Source organism: Equus caballus, chromosome 10 (genome assembly GCF_041296265.1).
Source record: "Equus caballus isolate H_3958 breed thoroughbred chromosome 10, TB-T2T, whole genome shotgun sequence".
NCBI lineage: Eukaryota > Metazoa > Chordata > Mammalia > Perissodactyla > Equidae > Equus > Equus caballus.
The window spans coordinates 15,409,222-15,428,605 of record NC_091693.1 but is presented as its reverse complement, the minus strand read 5'-3'; the positions used below and the strand labels follow the sequence as shown (position 1 = coordinate 15,428,605).

The following is a 19,384-nucleotide window of genomic DNA, read 5'->3' as shown; positions in this document are numbered from 1 at the left end:
GCTACAGAGACACAGCTCAAAGCCAAGGAACAAGGATCAATAGCCACCACCAGAAAGTAGGAAGAGGCAAGGAAGGAGAGCCTTGCCCTGCTGACACCTTGACTTTGGACATCTAGCCTCCAGAGAAAATAAATTCTGTTGTTTTAAGCTGCTCAAGTTTGTGGTATGTTGTTATGGAAGCCCTAGGAAACAAATACAGTGACTTTTCTAAACTCTTTAAAAAACTGCTTACAGAACAGAGAGTCCAGAAACAGACCCAATCATATATGGTCAATGGCTTTCCGACAAAGGAGTAAAGCTAATTCAACGGAGCAAGGTTACTCTCTTGAACAAATGGTGTTAGAATAACTGGGCATCCACATTTTTAAATGAACCTAAACATGTCTTGTACCATATACAAGTATCACAATGCATGATTAAAAATGATCAAAATGGATTGACAAATATAAAACCTACTTATAAAACTTCTGGAAGAAAACATAGAAGATAATCTTTGTGACCTTGGATTAGGCAAAGATTTCTTTGCTATGACACCAAAAGCATGATAAATAAAAGAACAATTTGATAAATTGCACTTTATAAATATTTAAAACTACTGCTTAAGCACAAACTTGGTGAAAATCTTTGCAAATCACATACCTGATAAAGAATTTGCATCAAGAATATACAAAGGAAATGCAAAACTCAGTAATAAGAAAACAAGCAACCCCCCCAAAAAAATTGGCAAAATATTTGAACAGACTTCACCAAATATATGCTAATGGCAGATAAGCACAAGAAAAGCATCATATGTTTAGGAAAATGCAAGTTAAAATCACACTGAGACACCACTACATACCTGCTAAAATGGATAAAATTAAGAAGACTGACCATTACAAATGTGGATGAAGATGTGGAGGAAACTCACAGTGCTGGTGGGAATGTAAATAGTACAACCACTTTGGAAAACAGTGTGACAGTTTCTTAAAAGGTTAAACATATATCTAATATAGGATCCAGCTATTCCATTCTAGCTATATAGCCAAGAGGAAAGAATATATTTCTCCACACAAAGACTTGTACACAAATAAATGTTCACAGCAGGTTAATCTGTGATAGCCAAAAGCTTGGAAACAATCCAAATACCCGTCAACAAGTGAATGGATTTTTAAAAACTTGGGGTGTATCCATGCAATTGAAATATTACTCAGCAATAAAGGATCTCTTTCTGTGAGAAGTCAAGGGTGGGGAAGAGTATACTATATTGTACGGTTTCATTTGCTAGAATTCTAGGAAATGCAACTATGGTGACAGAAAGGTGATCAGTGGTTGCTCAGGGATGGGTGCAGAGCAGGACGGAGGGGTTCTAAAAGGGGGTATGAGATGACTTTGGGGAATGATGCATATGTTCGTTATCTTGATTGTGGTGATGGCTTCAAGGACGCATTTATATATTAAAACTTTAAAAATTGAACACTTTCAATATGGGCAGCTCATGATATGTGAATTATACAATAATAATAAGCCAAAGAGGAGGGATGTGGTTTGAATTGCTACAAGGCTTAGCAATTTAGAACTTTCAAGTGGAAAGTTATCTGAAAGCTACCTTTTGAGCTACCTTGAAAGCTGCTTATTTTAAAGAAATCTGATTTTGTTGGGGGAACTACCAAGTCAAGAATTTTAGACACATCCTCCTAAAAAGGAGTGCCAAAGTTGCAAACTTCCATTTGGAAGACGTATATTCAGTTAGGTCACAATGCTAAGTCAAAGCTTTAAACATGGCTGTTCTTTTTCAAAGTTTGAGTCCATTTTCAGAATTGGCTTTTTGGTCATCAAACCAAAGGTGGGAAAATTCATGGAACTAAAAGGTCCGAAATGTAATGAAGGAAATACAAAATACAAAACGTATCCCTTAGATTATTGATTTACTACAAGAAAAGCCCAAGTAGAAATGGAAGAAAAGGTCTCCCAGGTCAATTTGCTATTTCTCTCTGGATTTTCCATCCTTATATTTTTGCTTCATTCACGTGGGACAGGGTGAATGTGCTACAGATGCAATTGGAGGGGATCTGGCCTTGCGATTTAATTCATGCAGATGGCAGTGAGGAGGAGCTCTGAAGCCAGTCAGGCCTGAGTCCAAACTCTGGTTGGCCTACTTATTACCTACTGTCTTGCTGAAGGTACTTAACTTCTTAAAGCCAAAATTTTCTTACTTGCAAAAATGGAGAATTTCCTAGGACTGCAGATTAACTAGACGTTAATAACAGCGTACTGGCATATTGCTTCCTCTATGGTTAGAATTTGCATGAAAAGTGTGGTGGTGTTTTTTGATGTTGATTTGAGCATTTAAAAAAATCTGAAGATTTAAAGAGCTAAAAGTTTAGGTCCTGCGGTTTGAGAAGTGCTAAACTGAGATAATACATATCTGTATTATCATGTATTATGTGCATATCTCAGGAGCAAGGGCTTTTGAGAAACCGAAGCTTGCTTACACCAGGGGATGGCAAACTTCCTATAAAGGGCCAGACAGAAAATGTTTTAGGGTTTGCAGTCCACATACAGTCTCTGTAGCATAGTCCATGTTTTCTGACAATTCTTTAAAAATGTGAAATTTTAGGGTCCAGCCCAGTGGTGTAGCAGTTAAGTTCACATGCTCCGCTTCAGTGGCCCAGGGTTTGTCAGTTCGGATCCTGGGCATGGACTTAGCACCACTTATCAAGCCATGCTGTGGCAGGCATCCCACATATAAAGTAGAGGAAGATGGGCACAGATGTTAGCTCACGGCCAATCTTCCTCAGGAAAAAAAAAAGTAGGTTTGCTGGCAGATGTTAGCTCAGGGCTAATCTTCCTCAAAAAAAAAAAAAAAGGAATTTTAGCTCTTAGGCCATACAAAAACAGGATACAGGCTGGATTTGGCCAGCAGGCTATAGTTCACCGATCTCTGGCTTAGAATTTTATAATATAAACATATAGTAACAATGACATCTATGTTGAAAACAAGAGCTAACACTGTCCGGCTCTGACTGTACGCCAGGCATATCGTTTTAAGTCTCACAACAGAACTAAGAGAGATCACTGTCATCCACATTGAACACACAAGCAAACCGAGGAACACAGAGGTTAAGCATTTTGTCTGCAGTTACCCAACTACCAAATGGCTGAACTCAACAAGAATGTCGAATTCCAAAGTCTGCTTTTTAATCATTACACCACACTGCTCTGTAACCAATATTGTAGCTTGGTCTCTTTTGAGTTTCTCATAAAATGCTTTCGTTCTCTCCAGAAGCAATGGAGACATGGTCCTTGAGGGTCTGAGGACTTTGTCAAACTCCCTCCAAGTATACGGGGGCTGAGGGGATCAATGGTAGATGAAGTAACGCAGGGCTTCTCGAGGGCATCAGTGGCACCCACAGGCCAGCCCTGCTGCCCAACCCACACTTCACAGGAGCCACTCCTTCACATCGGTGGTCCGAGTATCCGCAAGGAACCCCAAACTGCACTGTTCTCACCCGGATATGCCCATCTTTGGATTTATTCTTCTATCAGGTAGTTTTCTTCATGGTCCTACTAGGCTATTTTATTTGGTTTAGAGTCAACGCCCTGAGAAGGGGAAGTCATGATGTTGTGGAGACCATGCCATTCAAAATCCATCTCAGGCATTATTAGTTGTCCAATATTCTCTCCTTCCATGAACAACAGAACCCCCAAGCTCTAGCAGGGTGCTTGTCCACATTCTCCAGTAAGTATGCGGATGATACTGGGAGCCAAATTTCTGATTCTTGGAGAACAAAGAGGTAAGTTAGAATGGGAGAAGGCTAGGAAAAACACTATGGAATTGAATTAAGAATTGATGGTAGAAGCATGAACTCAGGATTCATTCTTTCTCCCTATGTACCTCCCTCCCCATCTACCCACCTCTCATCTCCACCCCTCAGTAGTGAAAAAGAGCACATCCATCACCCAAATCTTGATTTCAAAACACCACTCCCCACTACGAGGCACCAGGGCTCCTGCAGAAGCAGCAAATTCCACAGCTGGGGGCAGTGGAGCCCAAGACAAATATAGAACTTCATACCGTACCAAATTTATGGAAAGTAAACAATGGGCAAACAGGAGAGATGTTTGCTAACAAATGAGGAGGGAAAGACGAAGGTAGAAAATCACCCTTTGCAAACATCAGTAATAATCAGTTTAGGCGACACTTAGCAATGGATGCTAAAACTAGCAGAGAAGTTTGTTGAGAAACAAGCTATTTACAGAGCCAGAAAATACCTCCCCACAAATTATTAATTACAAAGGTAAAAATGGTAACTTCACAGTGCAAACAACCCAGCTCACGTCTACTTTTACCAAGTTAACCTCACCTGTAACGAGACAAACATATCGTGCTTCCTTATGCGAGGCGCCAAGGGCACATCACTTATGGAATCCTTGTGCCAAAAAAAGCAGAATTTAAATCTAATAGTGAGAAAACCTCAGACAAATCCAAATTAAAGAGACACCCAAAAATATCAAGGTCACTAAAAACAAAGAATGAGGGAGTGATCCAGATTAAAGGATTCTAAATGCAATGAATAATCCTTGACTGGATTCTAGACCAGAAAAAATGTGATAAATATATCATGAGAACTGATAAAACTTGAGTAAGGTCTGAAGGTTAGATAACGTTACATATCAATATTAAGTTTTCCTGAATGATCTACACGTACTGTAGCTGCGTAAATAAATATCCTTGTTCTTGGGACATACACACTTAAGTATTTCAATGCAGGAAGTAAGAAGTCTGTAATACACTCAGCGTTAAAAAAACGTATGTGCAGGGCTGGCCCCGTGGCCGAGTGGTTAAGTTCGCTCGCTCCACTTCAGGCGGCCCAGTGTTTCGTTAGTTCGAATCCTGGGGGCGGACATGGCACTGCTCATCGGACCACACTGAGGCAGCTGGAAGAACCCACAACGAAGAATGCACAGCTGTGTACCGGGGGGCTTTGGGGAGAAAAAGGAAAAAATAAAATCTTTAAAAAAATAAAAATAAAAATAAAAAAAACGTATGTGCACACACAAGTATCAGTGTGTGTGTGTTCACACATTCACGTACACGGAGAGAATGACTCAAACATGTTAAATGGTGAATCCGTGTAAAGAATATATGCGAGATTTTACATGAGTTTTACAATTCTTTTGAAAGTTTTAAATTATTTCAAGCAGAAGTTTAAAGAAACATAAAAATATACATGAAGGAAAAATCCCATCATTTAGAGATAACTAGGAGTAAACACCCACCTAGTTATCTATACCTTTTTTTAAAAATTAGATCACACAAAAATCTCACGCTTTGTTTTCTTCCAGATTATGCTATCTTGGACATCTTCCAACATCCATAACTACAAATTGACCTTCTCCCATTTGATGTTTCCATAGTTCCACTGGATCAAGAAATCATAAGATATTTTGGCAATCCAATGGATTTCTATGTTTGCTATTATAAACAACGATTCAACGAACATTCTTTTATATACATCTGCAGCAGCTACAAATTTACGTCTCGAGATCAAAGATTCACGTCTGGGGATCTATTCCTTAATTTTAACTCAATAGACCATATGAAATAAAGCAACATATTATGAGTTCTTGGCTACAGGAAATTTTCAGTCTGTAATTTTATTCATTTCATTTTTCGTAGCTTTACAGCTATAGTAAAAATAATGGTCACTGTAAACAAGTATAAAATGGAAATTAAAGAAAAGGGAAAATAACCCCAAACTCTCCCTAATCCCCCCCCCCAAAACTAGCTAGTATATGGCAAATATCCTTCTCACACATTATCTTTAGGCATCCATTCTCTTTGAAAGACCATTTATGTCAACTGGATCTTACCAAGAGGGTTACAACCTATTTCTCCCCTGAATATGAGTTCAATTCCCGTTCCTATGGTTCTATGTCATCATTTTAAGGATTCGCCAGAAAGATTCCATCTGAAGACATCCCTTTCCACTCTCAGTACTTCAGAGAGTTTATCACCAGCACAGACTGTCCAAAAACTCAAAGATGTGCATCCTGCCTGAAGCCATTGACACATTTCTCATTTTTAAAAATTCTTGCCCATGTGAACTTTCTGATGGTACGTAAGACGTGAACGGTGACTGAAGTCTTTCCCACACACGTCACATTTGTAGGGTTTTTCTCCTGTGTGGACTCTCTGGTGGGCTTGAAGACGCGAACTCTGACTGAAGCCCTTCCCACACTCCTCACATTTAAACAGCTTCTCCCTAGAGTGGACGCTCAGATGGACTCTCAGATTGGAGGGGAGACTGAAGGCCTTCCCACACTCCTCGCATTTATGGGGTTTCTCTCCCGTGTGGACCCTCTGATGATGGCGGAGATTCAAGCTCCTCCCGAAACCCTTCCCACACTCCTCACATTTGTAAGGTTTTTCTCCTGTGTGGCCTCTCTGATGGTATATAAACTGGGAACTGTATCGGAAGCCTTTTCCACAGACGTCACATTTGTACGGCTTCTCCCCAGTGTGGACTCTCTGATGGGACTGAAGACCAGAGGATTGACTGAAGCCTTTCCCACACACCCCACATTTGTACGGTTTCTCTCCAGTGTGGACTCGCTGATGGACCCGAAAATCTATGGCCTGACTGAAGCTCTTATCACACTCCTCGCATTTATAGGGCTTCTCTCCTGAGTGGACTCTCTGATGAGCGTGAAGATTTGATCTCCAGCTGAAGCCCTTCCCACACTCCTCACATTTATATGGCTTTTCTCCAGTGTGAATGACTTGGTGCAGTTTAAGATTTGAACTATAGCTGAAGTCCTTCCCACACACGTCGCAGCTGTAGGGTTTCTCTCCAGTGTGGACTCTCTGATGGGTTTGCAGCTTGGATGACTGACTAAAGCCCTTCCCACACGTTTCACACTTGAATCTCTTCTCCCCAGTGTGGACATTCTGATGGACTTGAAGATTGGAAGCCTGGCTGAAGCCCTTCCCACACTCCTTACATTTGTACGGCTTCTCTCCCGTGTGAACCCTGAAATGGATATGAAGATCCGTGTTACGGGTAAAGCCTTTCCCACACGCCTCACATTTGTATGGTTTCTCTCCAGTGTGGACTCTCCGATGGCATATTAAGGGTGAATTGTGACTGAAGCCCTTCCCGCAGACGTCGCATTTGTACGGTTTTTCCCCCGTGTGGACCCTCTGATGGATGTGATAGTGGGCCGCCTGAGTGAAGCCCTTCCCACACTCTTCACATTTATAGGGTTTCTCTCCCCTGTGGACCCGCTGATGAACACGAAGATTAACACTCCAGCCGAAGCCCTTCCCACACTCCTCACATTTGTATGGCTTTTCTTCAGTGTGGACTCTCTGATGGCACTGAAAATTGGAACTCTGACTGAAGCATTTCCCACACTCCTCACATCTGTAAGGCTTCTCTCCTGTGTGAGTTCTGTAATGAATGATGAGACCTGTGCTGCTACTGAAGCGCTTGCCACAACTGTCACATTGATAGGCCTTCTCTCCCGCGGGATGAGACTGATGGGAATGAAAAGAGCTCTTGCTGAAGCAATCGTCAGCATCGTGACATCGATGGAGCTTCACTTCTGGGTGAGTTCTCTGATGCGGCTGCAGATGTGCGCTCTGGCTGGAGCATCTCTCTCCTGGGTGGACGTGCTGATGAACTGGAAGCACTGGGCCATAACTGAAGCCTTTCCCACCCTCACGACATGGATGGAGTTTCTCTCCTAAGAGTAAATGCTGGTTGAAGCCATCACGAATGCTTGTGCCACATTCATTACATCTGTAGGGTTTCTGTTCCGCGTCAGTTTTAACACAATCACCAAGTCGTGATTTCTTCACAAAGGCTTCACATACATGCGGGTTATTTTTCATGTTAATTTGCTTGCCTCTTCTCTGATTCCGCGACTCACTCAGATGTGTATTCCTGCAAGAATCCAGGGTTCTCAAAATGGCAAACTCTTGGTTTTCAATGCCACTGGAGCTAGCTCCTTTGTGATTCGTTCTATCCTTCCCATTTTCAGAAACCTGAATACAATCGCCTTGGAGTAACTGAGAACTCTTCCTCTGAAGACAATGGGTTAAGTCACTTGCAACCTGTTTCCAGATTTGCCAGCAGGATAGCTCTTCACGTGAAAAGTATTTTAAGGCAACTTTCTGAAGAGTCTCCATCTCATTTTGATTCTTGCTGCCTATCAGGAAAAGCAATATTCAGAGACGAGGACAAGTAAATGCTTTATTCAAAAATATCAGGATTTCACACTTAGGCCGTAGAGGAAGGGCTTAATAAACCAGGGGAATGGTCATGTTGGGACAACATCACTTACCTTTTTCTTACATCTTCTAGCAAGTGGAAGCAAAGGATACGGTCCACAGGCTCTTATCCACTTAGTGTAAGTGTGACCCACTTAGAACCACAAGTCTAACGGTTTACTATGAGGATGTAAGTCTGAAACCAGAGGGCCGCAGAGCAACAAAGTCAATCCACATGCCGACCTACAGTGACGTCCATGAAAAGCCTACTCACCTCTTCCTCAGTGGGCTAATGACAAGCGGGATTCGACCCTATAAAGCCACAAAAGCTCAGACTGTGGGCATAAAATAGTATTTTAGGTCCTGGCAGAAATTATCTTCCAAGAGGAAATCTGGGAAGCGGTTGGATCAATCACATTCATTGTTTTAAACCTGGTAGTGATTTAGGTCTCTGTAAAAAGAGGTGGAAAAGGGAAGACTACTCTTGCACAACTGAGAAAGAACGTGGGAGAGGAAAAGAAAGAGCACAGCGCAGACTCTCGAGGATGACGCTGAAGAGGAAGAGAGAGAGCTGCACGTGGCATGGAAAGCTTTTGCGCACAAAGTGAAGCCTGCATTCTCCCTCTTTCCCTCTGGGTCTCTGCTCAAATGGCACTTGATCAGGTGCAGCCTTCCCCACCACCCAATAAGAAATACCCCCCGCCCCCACATTTGATTCTTCCCATCTGCCTCACCCTGCTTTATCTTTCCCCACAGCACTTATTATTTGATTTACTGTATTATAGTATTCTTCCTAATTTTTTCTCGTCTTTCTAGACCCACCAGAATAGAACCGTCATGAGGAAAATATGCGCTTTGTTCTCTTCACTGCTTTGTGCCCACTGTGACAGAATCTTTCACATTGTTGGGATGTGTTAGTGAAATGTGAAACCAATTCCGTAAACTGTGACAAACATTTCAAAAAAGGAGAAATAGGACAAAAACATGAGAAATGTCACGAGCAGTAAGGGTACCACCCAATGAAATGCTTGTTTCAGCTGTAGATACAGACATAAAAATGCATGTGTTATATTTATGCTGGGTCAAGATGTGAAATTTTTTTTAAAAAAAGATTGGCCCTGAACTAACATTTGTTGCCAATCATTTTTTTTTCTTCTTCTTCTCCCCAAAGCCCCTCCAGGACATAGTTGTATATTCTAGTTGTAGGTCCTTCTGGTTGTGCTATGTGGGACGCCGCCTCAGCATGGCCTGATGAGTGGTGCTAGGTCTGTGCCCAGGATCTGAACGAGTGAAACCCCAGGCTACTGAAGCGGAGCGTGTGAACTTAACCCCTCGGCCACAGGGCCAGACCCGAAATATTTCTTATTGAGGGTCTGTGATTAACAATGTATGGAAGCCACTGGCTTTAAATGTTTAAGGGGGCACCAAGTCCTTAATAATTAGTTTGCTTAAACAGAGAGTTACATTCTAATAATACAAGTTGAAAAACTGTCAACAGGTACATACACATTTCTGGGCTAACTGAATGGCCCCCAAAGACATCCATGCCCTGACCCATGGAACCTGTCAATAGGTTAGTGTATATGGCAAAAGGGACTTTAGATTTGAGTAAATTAAGGATCCTGTGATGAGGAGGTTATCCTGAGTTATCTGGATGGGCCCAAAGTAATCATAAAGGCCCTTAGAAGAAGGAGGTGGGGGGAAGTCTCCAGACCTCACCCTATGCATCTCTCCTCTTCACTGGTTCCAATTTGTATCTTTTTGCTATAAGAAAATTGTAATTTTAAGCATAGCACCTTCCTGAGTTGAGTCGTTCTAGTGAGTTATCATGTGAACCCCCGAAGGTGTGGCCAGTTGGTCAGAAGCGGGAGTGGCACTGGGAGCCCAGCTGGCATCTGGTCTTGGTGGGCGGTCTTGTGGAGGGCCGTGCCCTTAACCTGTGATATTGGGGCTAACTTCAGGCATGTGGTACCAGGACACACCAGAATATGTAAAAGGCCCCTCACATGGCCTGTGACATTAGCTAGTTAAGACCATTAGGATGCAAATGACATGGGAAAACTTATTTAAAAATTCTGTAATTTCCTTTCCTAATCAGGACTCTCCTCATCTCCACAGTAGGACAGTGCCTTTTGATCTCTGGAAATGTCCAGTTTGAAACCACTAAACAAGTACCAGATATAGGTCATACGATTGTTTCGGTATCAGAGAGAGGGGAAGGCAGTCAAGTGTTAGGTTGGTGTATGGATGAGGCACTTTCACTCTTAAGTGGCAAACTTGAAATTGTGACATGAGAACTGATCATTGTAACATCTGGCATATTGGTATTGACGACTTTTGTCCTGATACTTGTGATATATGGTGGTATATAATTTGTTCTGATAATTGTGAATAGCTTTTATCTCAAGTTAGTAAGTATGAACTTTACATATTCAAAGATGTCTCAGAAATCAGAATCATGTTACGCATTCGCTGGAAGATCATGTTCCCCAAGAATCCATCAATTGCACTCATGTGCTCTGAGCCAATGAGCCACCTCTGGGAGTAACAGAGACTCGAGGTCCACTTGTCTCCAATATCTGTAGCTTTTTGTGTTTAAGAATCCTTACAAAAACAAGCACTTTAATCTCAGCTCCCATGACCCATGAAGGGCATTTTAGGATAGTATTTGTATGTGGAGCATGGTTGCAAACTCCTGAAGCATGTTGGTCAAGAGGTCAAAAAAACCTTTGAGAAACGGTGGCAGAAAATGCTCCAAGATTGATTAAGAGAGAGACTTGGGCTATTAGGCAAAACTGAAAAGTGACAATACTTAGGATCCTAATTCCTGAGGTTAAGTTTGCATATGAGACCCAGGAAAGTGAGGCCAGGATGCAACCTTCCTGAACGCCTCGAAGGAGAAGCAACATGTAGACATAAGAAGGGAGACAGACAAAGACAAAGGGCGACATCCATCACTTACTCACAGAATTCAGGGCCTAATTTATCATGCTTGCGGGTAAGTGTCTTGAATTTGATTTTTAGGCAAAAGAAGAGTATATAAATTACCTTCCCCAGGAATATCTAATTTTTAAATAGATAGTACTGAGGAATATGCAAATTAAAGGAAATGGAAAGATGGGAGAGAAAGGAAAGGAGGTCAAGAGTGAGGAAGGGAGAGGGGGCAGGAGAAAGGAGGGCAGCGAGAGGCCAGGCAGAGAGGGAGACGGCCGGCTGGGGACTGAGCAGGGACTCTTCCTGGATGGGAAAGGCTGCGACCAGAGGTTAGGAGAGACCGCGAGGAGAGCCTCCTCACTTCCACTTAATGGAATAGCTGTTATTTAAATAATTTATTCATTCCACACGTAGGTACTGAGCACCTGCTGAACAGAAGGCCCATCAGAGGCTCTGAGTAGACACAGCAATAACACTGCCCAAATTCCTCCTTTCGTGGGGAGACAGATGATGAACAAGTAAATAAAAATATGTTACTAGGTCAGGTGATCAGAGATGAGACTCAAAATGAGGCGGGGGAAGGGGATGGAGAATGGAGAGAGCGTGGTATTTTAAATAGGGCAGACACCGAGGCCCACCTTGAGATGACATTTGAGCAAAGATGTGAGTGAGGAAGGGAGTGGCTGTGGGCCTCCAGACCAAGGCAGAAGAGAGCTAGTCAAAGGCCATGGAACAGGAGAGAACACTCCAAGGGGGCCAGGACGGCAGGGACGATGCAAGCACGGCTACAAGGACCGATCAACGAGGAAGAGGGCGAGGAGGCCAGGGCAGGTGGGCTCCTGCAGTCCCCCGAGAGGACTCAGGTGGGAAGCCTTTGGAAGGTTCTGAGTGGAGGAATGGCGAGATCTTATTTGATTTCTAAAGAATCGCTCTGGCTACCACGTGGAGAAGAGATCACAGGAGCATAAGGGAGGAAGCCCGGTGACCAGAGCAGAGGCTGCCGTCACAGCCAGGCCGGAGAGGACTGCGCTTGGACAGGAGCGGGAACCGTGGGCGTGGGCAGCAGCAGCTTGGCTAGTACCTGCAAGAGTGGCCACGTGCTTCTCACTGGAACACCCATTTCTCCACGTTTCTCGTTCCACCATGCAAAGGTTTTCTTCTGCCTCCAACTGGGACAGCAGACCTGGTTTGAAGGGAAGGTGTCCTACGGAAAGGCAGATACACATATTTAAGAGGAACTCAGCTAGAACATATTTGAAATTCTATAATGCCCAGAATCTCTAAAGTGATATTTTAAGGACTTTTTTGATCACAAACTGTAATAAACTTAGGTCGTGACGTAGTTCACGTCTATATAGAGATAAAATTAGATTTCCCACACTCTCATCCCACTCACAGCAAATGGTCACCATTTTTGCTCCAACGTGAGGTCTTGATAAGGAACTGATAGACTCTGTCCTTGTTCTATTTCATCAAAAAAAATTAATGCCAGTACAATGTGCTAAGCTGATTCCATGGCCCACCAATGGGTCACAACCACAATTTGAAAGACAGAGTATACAAGTTAAACTGCCCATTTATAATTCAGTTAAGACAGGGTTTCTCAGGGCCGGTCTGGTGGTGCAGCAGTTAAGTGTGCACATTCCGTTTCAGCAGCCCGAGTTCACCAGTTCAGATTCCAGGTGCGGACCTACACACCACCTGTCAAGCCATGCTGTGGCAGGCATCCCACATATAAAGTAAAGGAAGAAGGTCATGGATGTTAGCGCAGGGCCAGTCTTCCTCAGCAAAAAGAGGACTGGCAGCAGATGTTAGCTCAGGGCTAATCTTCCTCAAAAACAAACAAACAAACAAAGACAAGAAGGTTTCTCAACTGAGGCACTACTCACATTCTGGACTGGCTAATTCTTTGTTGTAGGACTGTCCCATGCACTGTAGGTTTAGTAGCATCGTTAGCCCCTAGATGCCAGTAGCACCCTTCCCCCAGTTGTGACAATCAAAACTGTCCCCAGACATTGCCAAATGTCCCCAGTGGGGAAACATCACTCCTGGGCAGAATTTTGCTTGAGTAGAAAGACCTAGGCCTGTAGTCCGAGGGCTTAGAAAAACTTCCATCTTCAAGGTCAGGGAAGCATTTCGAAAGGTCCAAAGCTTTGAACAACTGTGGACACAGGGACTCTCAAGGGGTTGAGGTTTAATGTCAGAGGGTGCCTGTCCTCACCCACAGACAGCAGGTTCCTGAAGTTCTCCAGCATCACGTCCCGGTACAGCTGCCTCTGGGCGGGGTCCAGCAGCCCCAGCTCCTCCTCCGTGAAGGTCACGGCCACATCCCTGAACGTCACTGCCTCCTACAACGCCAAACACACACAACCTCAATCTTACGACCCCCACTGGAAGAAGGGTGGCACTGGGAAAGATAAAGAGGGTCACCAAGAGGCCGGCTGGTGGCGCAGTGGTTAAGTGCACATGTTCCACTTCGGTGGCCGGGGGTTCGCCGGTTTGGATCCTGGATGTGGACATGGCACCGCTTGGCAAGCCATGCTGTGGTAGGCGTCCCACACATAAAGTAGAGGAAGATGGGCACGGATGTTAGCTCAGGGCCAGTCTTCCTCAGCAAAAAGAGGAGGATTGGCAGCAGATGTTAGCTCAGAGCCAATCCTCCTCAAAGAAAAAAAGAGGGTCACTAGAAAACCTGTTACAGATTCAGAGGGGTCCCAGGCAGTTGTCCCTCTCCCCGTCTCCTCTCTGCCTCCCCCAAAGCTTGGACTCCATCACTGTTTTTAGTGTGCACAAAGCTCACAGCCTGCAGCACCCAGCAGGACAGTGTATAGCTCTTCCTCTGAGTTTCCAAGGCATTCACAGCTGGCCAGGGCACAGGCCGAGTTCAATTTCAAGGTCATTCAAGGACCCTGGGCAAACTCATTAACCTCTCACCATCTCGATCTCCTCTTCTCTATAGCTGTGTCTAAATCGCGAGCTGTTCGAAAGGATTAGATGAGGGCACACAGGCAAAGCACTGAGAAAGGTGCTGGCCACATCAATGCTCCATCGGCTTGAACAATTAATATCGTTATGATCTCCTCCATCCCATTTCGTGACCGCAGTCTAGTATTCCTCAGAACTGAGGATTCATCTTGAATCAATCCAAATAATGTACAATTAGTTAGAGGTTTCTGCTTATAATCAATGCGGCAAAGACACTTTCACAGAGAGCTTGGCCAACAAGCAGCAACTGCAAAGTCGTGGAATATGCACTTTAAAAATGTTGAAAGCGTAATGGCAGATGTACCTCTCCCAAGCTTTTCTCAAGTCACATTTCACATGAGAGAATACAAGTGTTCCTGAATGGCCAGACTCTGGCCAAAAAGGACCTAATTCCTTTTTAAAAAAAATCTTTGAGGGGCCGGACCCACGGCCAAGTGGTTAAATTTGTACGCTCTGCTGCAGCAGCCCAGGGTTTCACTGGTTCGAATCCTGGGTGCGGACATGGCACTGCTCATCAAGCTATGCTGAGGTGGCATCCCACATGCCACAACTAGCAGGACCCACAACTGAAAAAAAAACATACAACTATGTACCGGGGGGCTCTGGGGAGAAAAAGGAAAAATAAAATTAAAAAAAAATCTTTGACAATCTAAATGAGATAAATAAATAGAAAGGTCTTATTAACGTTTGCACACATTTAGTTATTAATGACCATTATTTTCTTCATAAATTTACTTTCCTCTTTTGTGATACTCCTATTCATTTCTGTTTTTCTTTTAAGACTGGCACCTGAGCTAACATCTATTGCCAGTCTTTTCGTTTTTTTGTCATCTTCTCCCCCGCAAAAGGCCCCCAGTACACAGATGTATTTTTTAGTTGTAGGTCCTTCTAGTTGTGGCATGTGGGACACCGCCTCAGCATGGCCTGACGAGTGGTGCCATGTCCATGCCCAGGATCCAAACTGGCGAAACCCTGGGCCGCCGAAGTGGAGCATGCGAACTTAACCATTCGGCCACGGGGCCAGCCCCTCCTATTCATTTCTTTTACTTATGTTCCAATTTGGTTTGTCTTTATCTTACTTGTCCTAATAAGAATTAGAGATATTAAGCCCTTATCTAATGTATATAACATATCCCATCAATTCTAATATTGCAAATATGTAGTTACGAATGCACGTGGAAAAGAATTATGGGAAAGTGAGAAGAGCTAGTCTGTAAGCAGGGCAGCAGTGTAAATTATTTTTGTCTATTTCAAAATTCTATTATTTTTTCAAACATCGTTTTGTGAAATAAAGATGATAAAACACACAAAACACATGTGCACACACAGCACGGCTCACAACAAGCACTCAGGATCTGCTGTTTTCCATTAACCTTTCCAAGGAGGAGAAAAAAGATGGGCCTAATCTTTGAGAAATAAAATCACATCTCAGGAGACAGAAAGGAATGCCTTACTCACCTGAAACTTGGTCATTTTCTCCTGCTCCTTCTGGGGAAGGTCAGAGTCCTGAGAAGGCATAACTACGGAAGGACAGAGAAGCCATGAAATGCAGGCCAGGGCTGCCAGGAGCCCACGTGGATCTTCGTAGAAACTACAAGAGGGGGCTCCTACTTCTAGGCAGGTGTCGGCACATCCAGCTTGGGAAGCAGAACACGGACTAGATTCCAGCTACTCAGAGGTCTGTCAGCCAAGGGCCACTGGGCCGTGAACAACCCGCACAACCAAATCCAGCATCCCTACTGTGAGGATTTCTGATCCCGGGGATGGCAGGAAATGAGAGGTACCGGAAAACAGGGGCTAAAAAAAAACATAGGCTCTGGAGTTAAGGGCCTAGATTTAAACCCCGGCAATGATACTTAGCATCTGTGTAACCTTGGGGACGTTAAAAAACCTTTCTGTGCCTCACTTTGGTCAGCTGCACAATGAGGGTAGGATAAGAATCATAAATCACATCCACCTCATAGGGCTGTTGTAAGGATTAAATGAGGAGATGGAAAGTTCTAAGAACAAGGAGTCCCTTTTTCTTGTAGCCGCAAAAAAGCAGGCAATACTTTGCATCATAAATGGTATTTGCAAATGTCTTTTCTAATAACAAAAACAACAATGCATAAGACCTGAAAGGTACCTGCTCTCCTCTGAAAGTCACCTTTAATCTCTGAAAGCCCTCATTCAGACTTAAAATTTCTTCCTATTGAATAATCTGTTGCCCAGCTAATAACACTTTATTGACACTGGTATTAGCTTTCTAAAAAATATCATTTTGGGTCCATTTACTTAATGAAGTCAGAAAAGGCTTATTGGCTAAAGTCTTTTATCCTATGCGCACAGAGATGTAAAAAACACATAGGAAAGAGAAAGAGACAAAATAAAAATCAAGAAACATGGAAGACAGACTGAGAGGCCCCAATATTTGCCTAACCAGAGTGTGAGAAGAGAATGCAAGAAACGGCAGAGAGGTCTTATTTCAAGAGGTTACTGTTGAGTTCATATATAGAAATTCTGAATTGTATAAATCAATCTACTCCTAAATAAATCACAGCGACACTCAGGAATGCAAAGGACTCAAAAAATATAAATAAACAAAATGAACTAAAAACAACAATAAAAACCTTAAGGCTCCCAGAAAGGAAACATAGTTTACCTCACAGAAATGCCTAGTAGACTGACAGAAACAGGAAAACATAATGAAGATCTGAAACAACTGGATAATCTCCCCAAAATGAAGAAAGAAAATTATTGTCCACCTTGAATGCTATGCTCAACTCAATGATTATTTACGTGAGAGAGAAACGAAGACATTTTAGCTAGACAAAAATGAAAATCTATGACTAAATGAACCCTGAAAGAAGCAATGGTAAGAAAACATCTGTAAATATGTTGGTAAAATCTTAAAACAAAACAAAACGAGCCCAAGAACGATGAGACAATTTTGGAGGGTGGTTATAATAAAAAGCTGACCTATAACCTAGCCTACAGTTCAAACTTCAAGTATATTTTTAGTCTCTATATTTTTGAGAATGAGAATACATGCTGACCATATTTAGTATTTGTTGAGACAGATAATCATTTCTAGAAATTAAAAGAATAACAGAAGCCCATATAACTTCCCAACCAGGTGAGGGCAAATCAAAGAGGGACAAAGCGAAGTGAAGACAAAAAAAAGGAGAAGAAATGTAAAGCTTTTCACATTTACCATTTTACATTTACCATTTACATTTAGGAAAATGTAAATGGCAGATATACAAATAAATATATATTTAAAACAAATATTTAAAAATATATATGTACGTGGCAGAGGTAGAAATACACACATGCAGCCACAACTAGAAGGACCCACAACTAAAATACACAACTAGGTGCTGGAGAGATTTCGGGAGAAAAAAGCAGGAAAAAAAAAAAAAGAAGATTGGCAACAGTTGTTAGCTCAGGTGCTAATCTTTAAGGAAAAAAAGAAAAAGAACTACACACATACATATTAACAAGCAGATTCAACAGCCTCAGGTTTATTCAACAAATACTTGAAACATTTTCCTAAGAGTAATTTACAGAGTGAAGGGAATCTGATGAATTGACGACGGCGATGACAGAACAAGAAAGAACTGTCAGTAGTCTGTACCTGGGGCTATGCTGTGAGAAGCCAAGAAGCCCTCCTTCCCGAATCCAGGGGCGAAGAAAAGGATGCGGAGGGACAGCACGACGCTGTCCGTCCCCCGGAGAAGCTGCAGCGGACATCCCCAGGCCCCAGCGCGGGGTGACTCGGTCCTTCCTGAAACAGAGATCGGTAAGGGTTCGGAAAGAGCTATGGGGCCCCCAGAAGGAGGACAGAAGGGCCCTGGCCTTGCTCCTGGAGTCCTGACCCTCTCTCTCTCTCTCTCCACCGGGGCTTCCAGCCAAAAGGGATCAATCGCAGGAGCCAACCCATCATCATGTCTGTTGACACGTATCGCCCCGTGTCATTCTAGCCGCCACCCTACCCAGCAGCTCTCCCTCGCTGCTTCACAGGGGAGGACAGCAGAGCGCAGAGGTGACCAACAACTCGCCATGGATGGTACCGACCGAAGCAGCAGCGGTGCTTCTAGGAGGGGGAGGAGAGCCGGGGGCATCCACGCTTCCGCCCTCCTCCGCCTCCCAGCCTCCGCCGGCGGCCGCCGCTTCTCCATCCTGAGACGGCCGGCTAGGCAGCGACTAGTGCCCACGCTCGGCCCGAAAGGGCTCGGAGGGGGGCGTGGGGGCGCGCGGCGGACTCACCTCCCGGACCGAAAAGATGGTGGCGGCCTCGCTTTCCCGGGCCGGAAGTGCCTCAGACGACAAGGCGCTCCTGGACTACACTTCCCAGAAGCCCCGCGGGAACCAGCGCCTGGGCTCCTCGTTTCCGCTTGGGACAGAGTTCGGGCATACATTTCCCAGAACCCCCAAGAGGAGGACGAACCATGTGCATCCTCTTAGTGCTTAAACGACAGCAAACAAACTCCAGACTCTCGGAGCGCCCGAACTGCAACATCCAGAACCGTCTTCGTGGTTTCCTGCCGTTTTGCCGCCTTGAAGCCGTTCTCTGGCGCCAGGGGAGTTTTGCTTTTCTCATTGACAAACAAAACATAATAGCAAATATTTGAAGAGTCAGGCTTAAAAGAACACTGCAAGACTTTTACTAATAGACTTGTACCTGCTACTACTAGAAAAAAAAGGGGGAAAAAGCCTTTATTTTGCAGTTTTAGGCACTTTTTCTATATAAAAAGAACGAAGGACCAAAAAGAAAAAATACAGTGGAGGCAGAACATATTCTAGATTTCCACTTTTGTTAATAGCACAAATAATTCAGAAGTTGACTACTAAGACAGACATACTGAGCGTAAAAAGACAAGCTTCAGCATAGATTCTTGTAATCAACCTCATTGTAATCGTTCCTCAGGAAGTTTCTGAATTTGAAAGATGAATACATTATTGTTAATTAGATGTTTATGCAATGGTCACTATAAAGACTTATTATTTGCTCAAATATATGATGGAGTTGCTATTTCACTGAAATGAGGATGGGAAAAAGAGAGGAATACCTAAAAAGATCCATATAACCACTCCAATATATGTTTGCATTTCTCATTTACTGAACATATATTCCTTCTGTTATACACAGCTATCTCTTATGGAGCTGTTAGCTTAAAAGGCAAACTCGCCAGTTAATTTTACCCTCAAAACAAGTTTATTTGGGAATAG

At 43.4% G+C, this 19,384-nt stretch overlaps 1 protein-coding gene across 13 annotated transcripts; it reads right to left on the bottom strand.

Moving 5' to 3' along the window:
- Positions 1-560: 560 nt before the first annotated feature.
- Positions 561-18,542, bottom strand: LOC100070487 (zinc finger protein 227). 13 transcript variants are annotated; one of them, XM_070224589.1, is made up of 8 exons: positions 18,422-18,542; positions 17,790-17,939; positions 15,632-15,693; positions 14,123-14,739; positions 13,410-13,536; positions 12,270-12,392; positions 8,329-8,450; positions 5,622-8,193 (listed from the first exon to the last, which is right to left on the bottom strand). In XM_070224589.1, exons 4-7 carry the CDS (start codon positions 14,123-14,125, stop codon positions 8,410-8,412), a joined length of 294 nt encoding a protein of 97 aa, XP_070080690.1. In that variant the 5' UTR covers positions 14,126-14,739; positions 15,632-15,693; positions 17,790-17,939; positions 18,422-18,542; the 3' UTR covers positions 5,622-8,193; positions 8,329-8,409. The 13 variants fall into 13 exon arrangements, with proteins under 13 accessions (XP_070080687.1, XP_070080690.1, XP_070080691.1 ...); XM_070224590.1 differs by lacking the exon at positions 14,123-14,739 and having other exon boundaries at positions 13,078-13,536; positions 15,632-15,970; XM_070224588.1 differs by lacking the exon at positions 14,123-14,739 and having other exon boundaries at positions 15,632-15,970.
- Between the last annotated feature and the right edge of the window lie 842 nt (positions 18,543-19,384).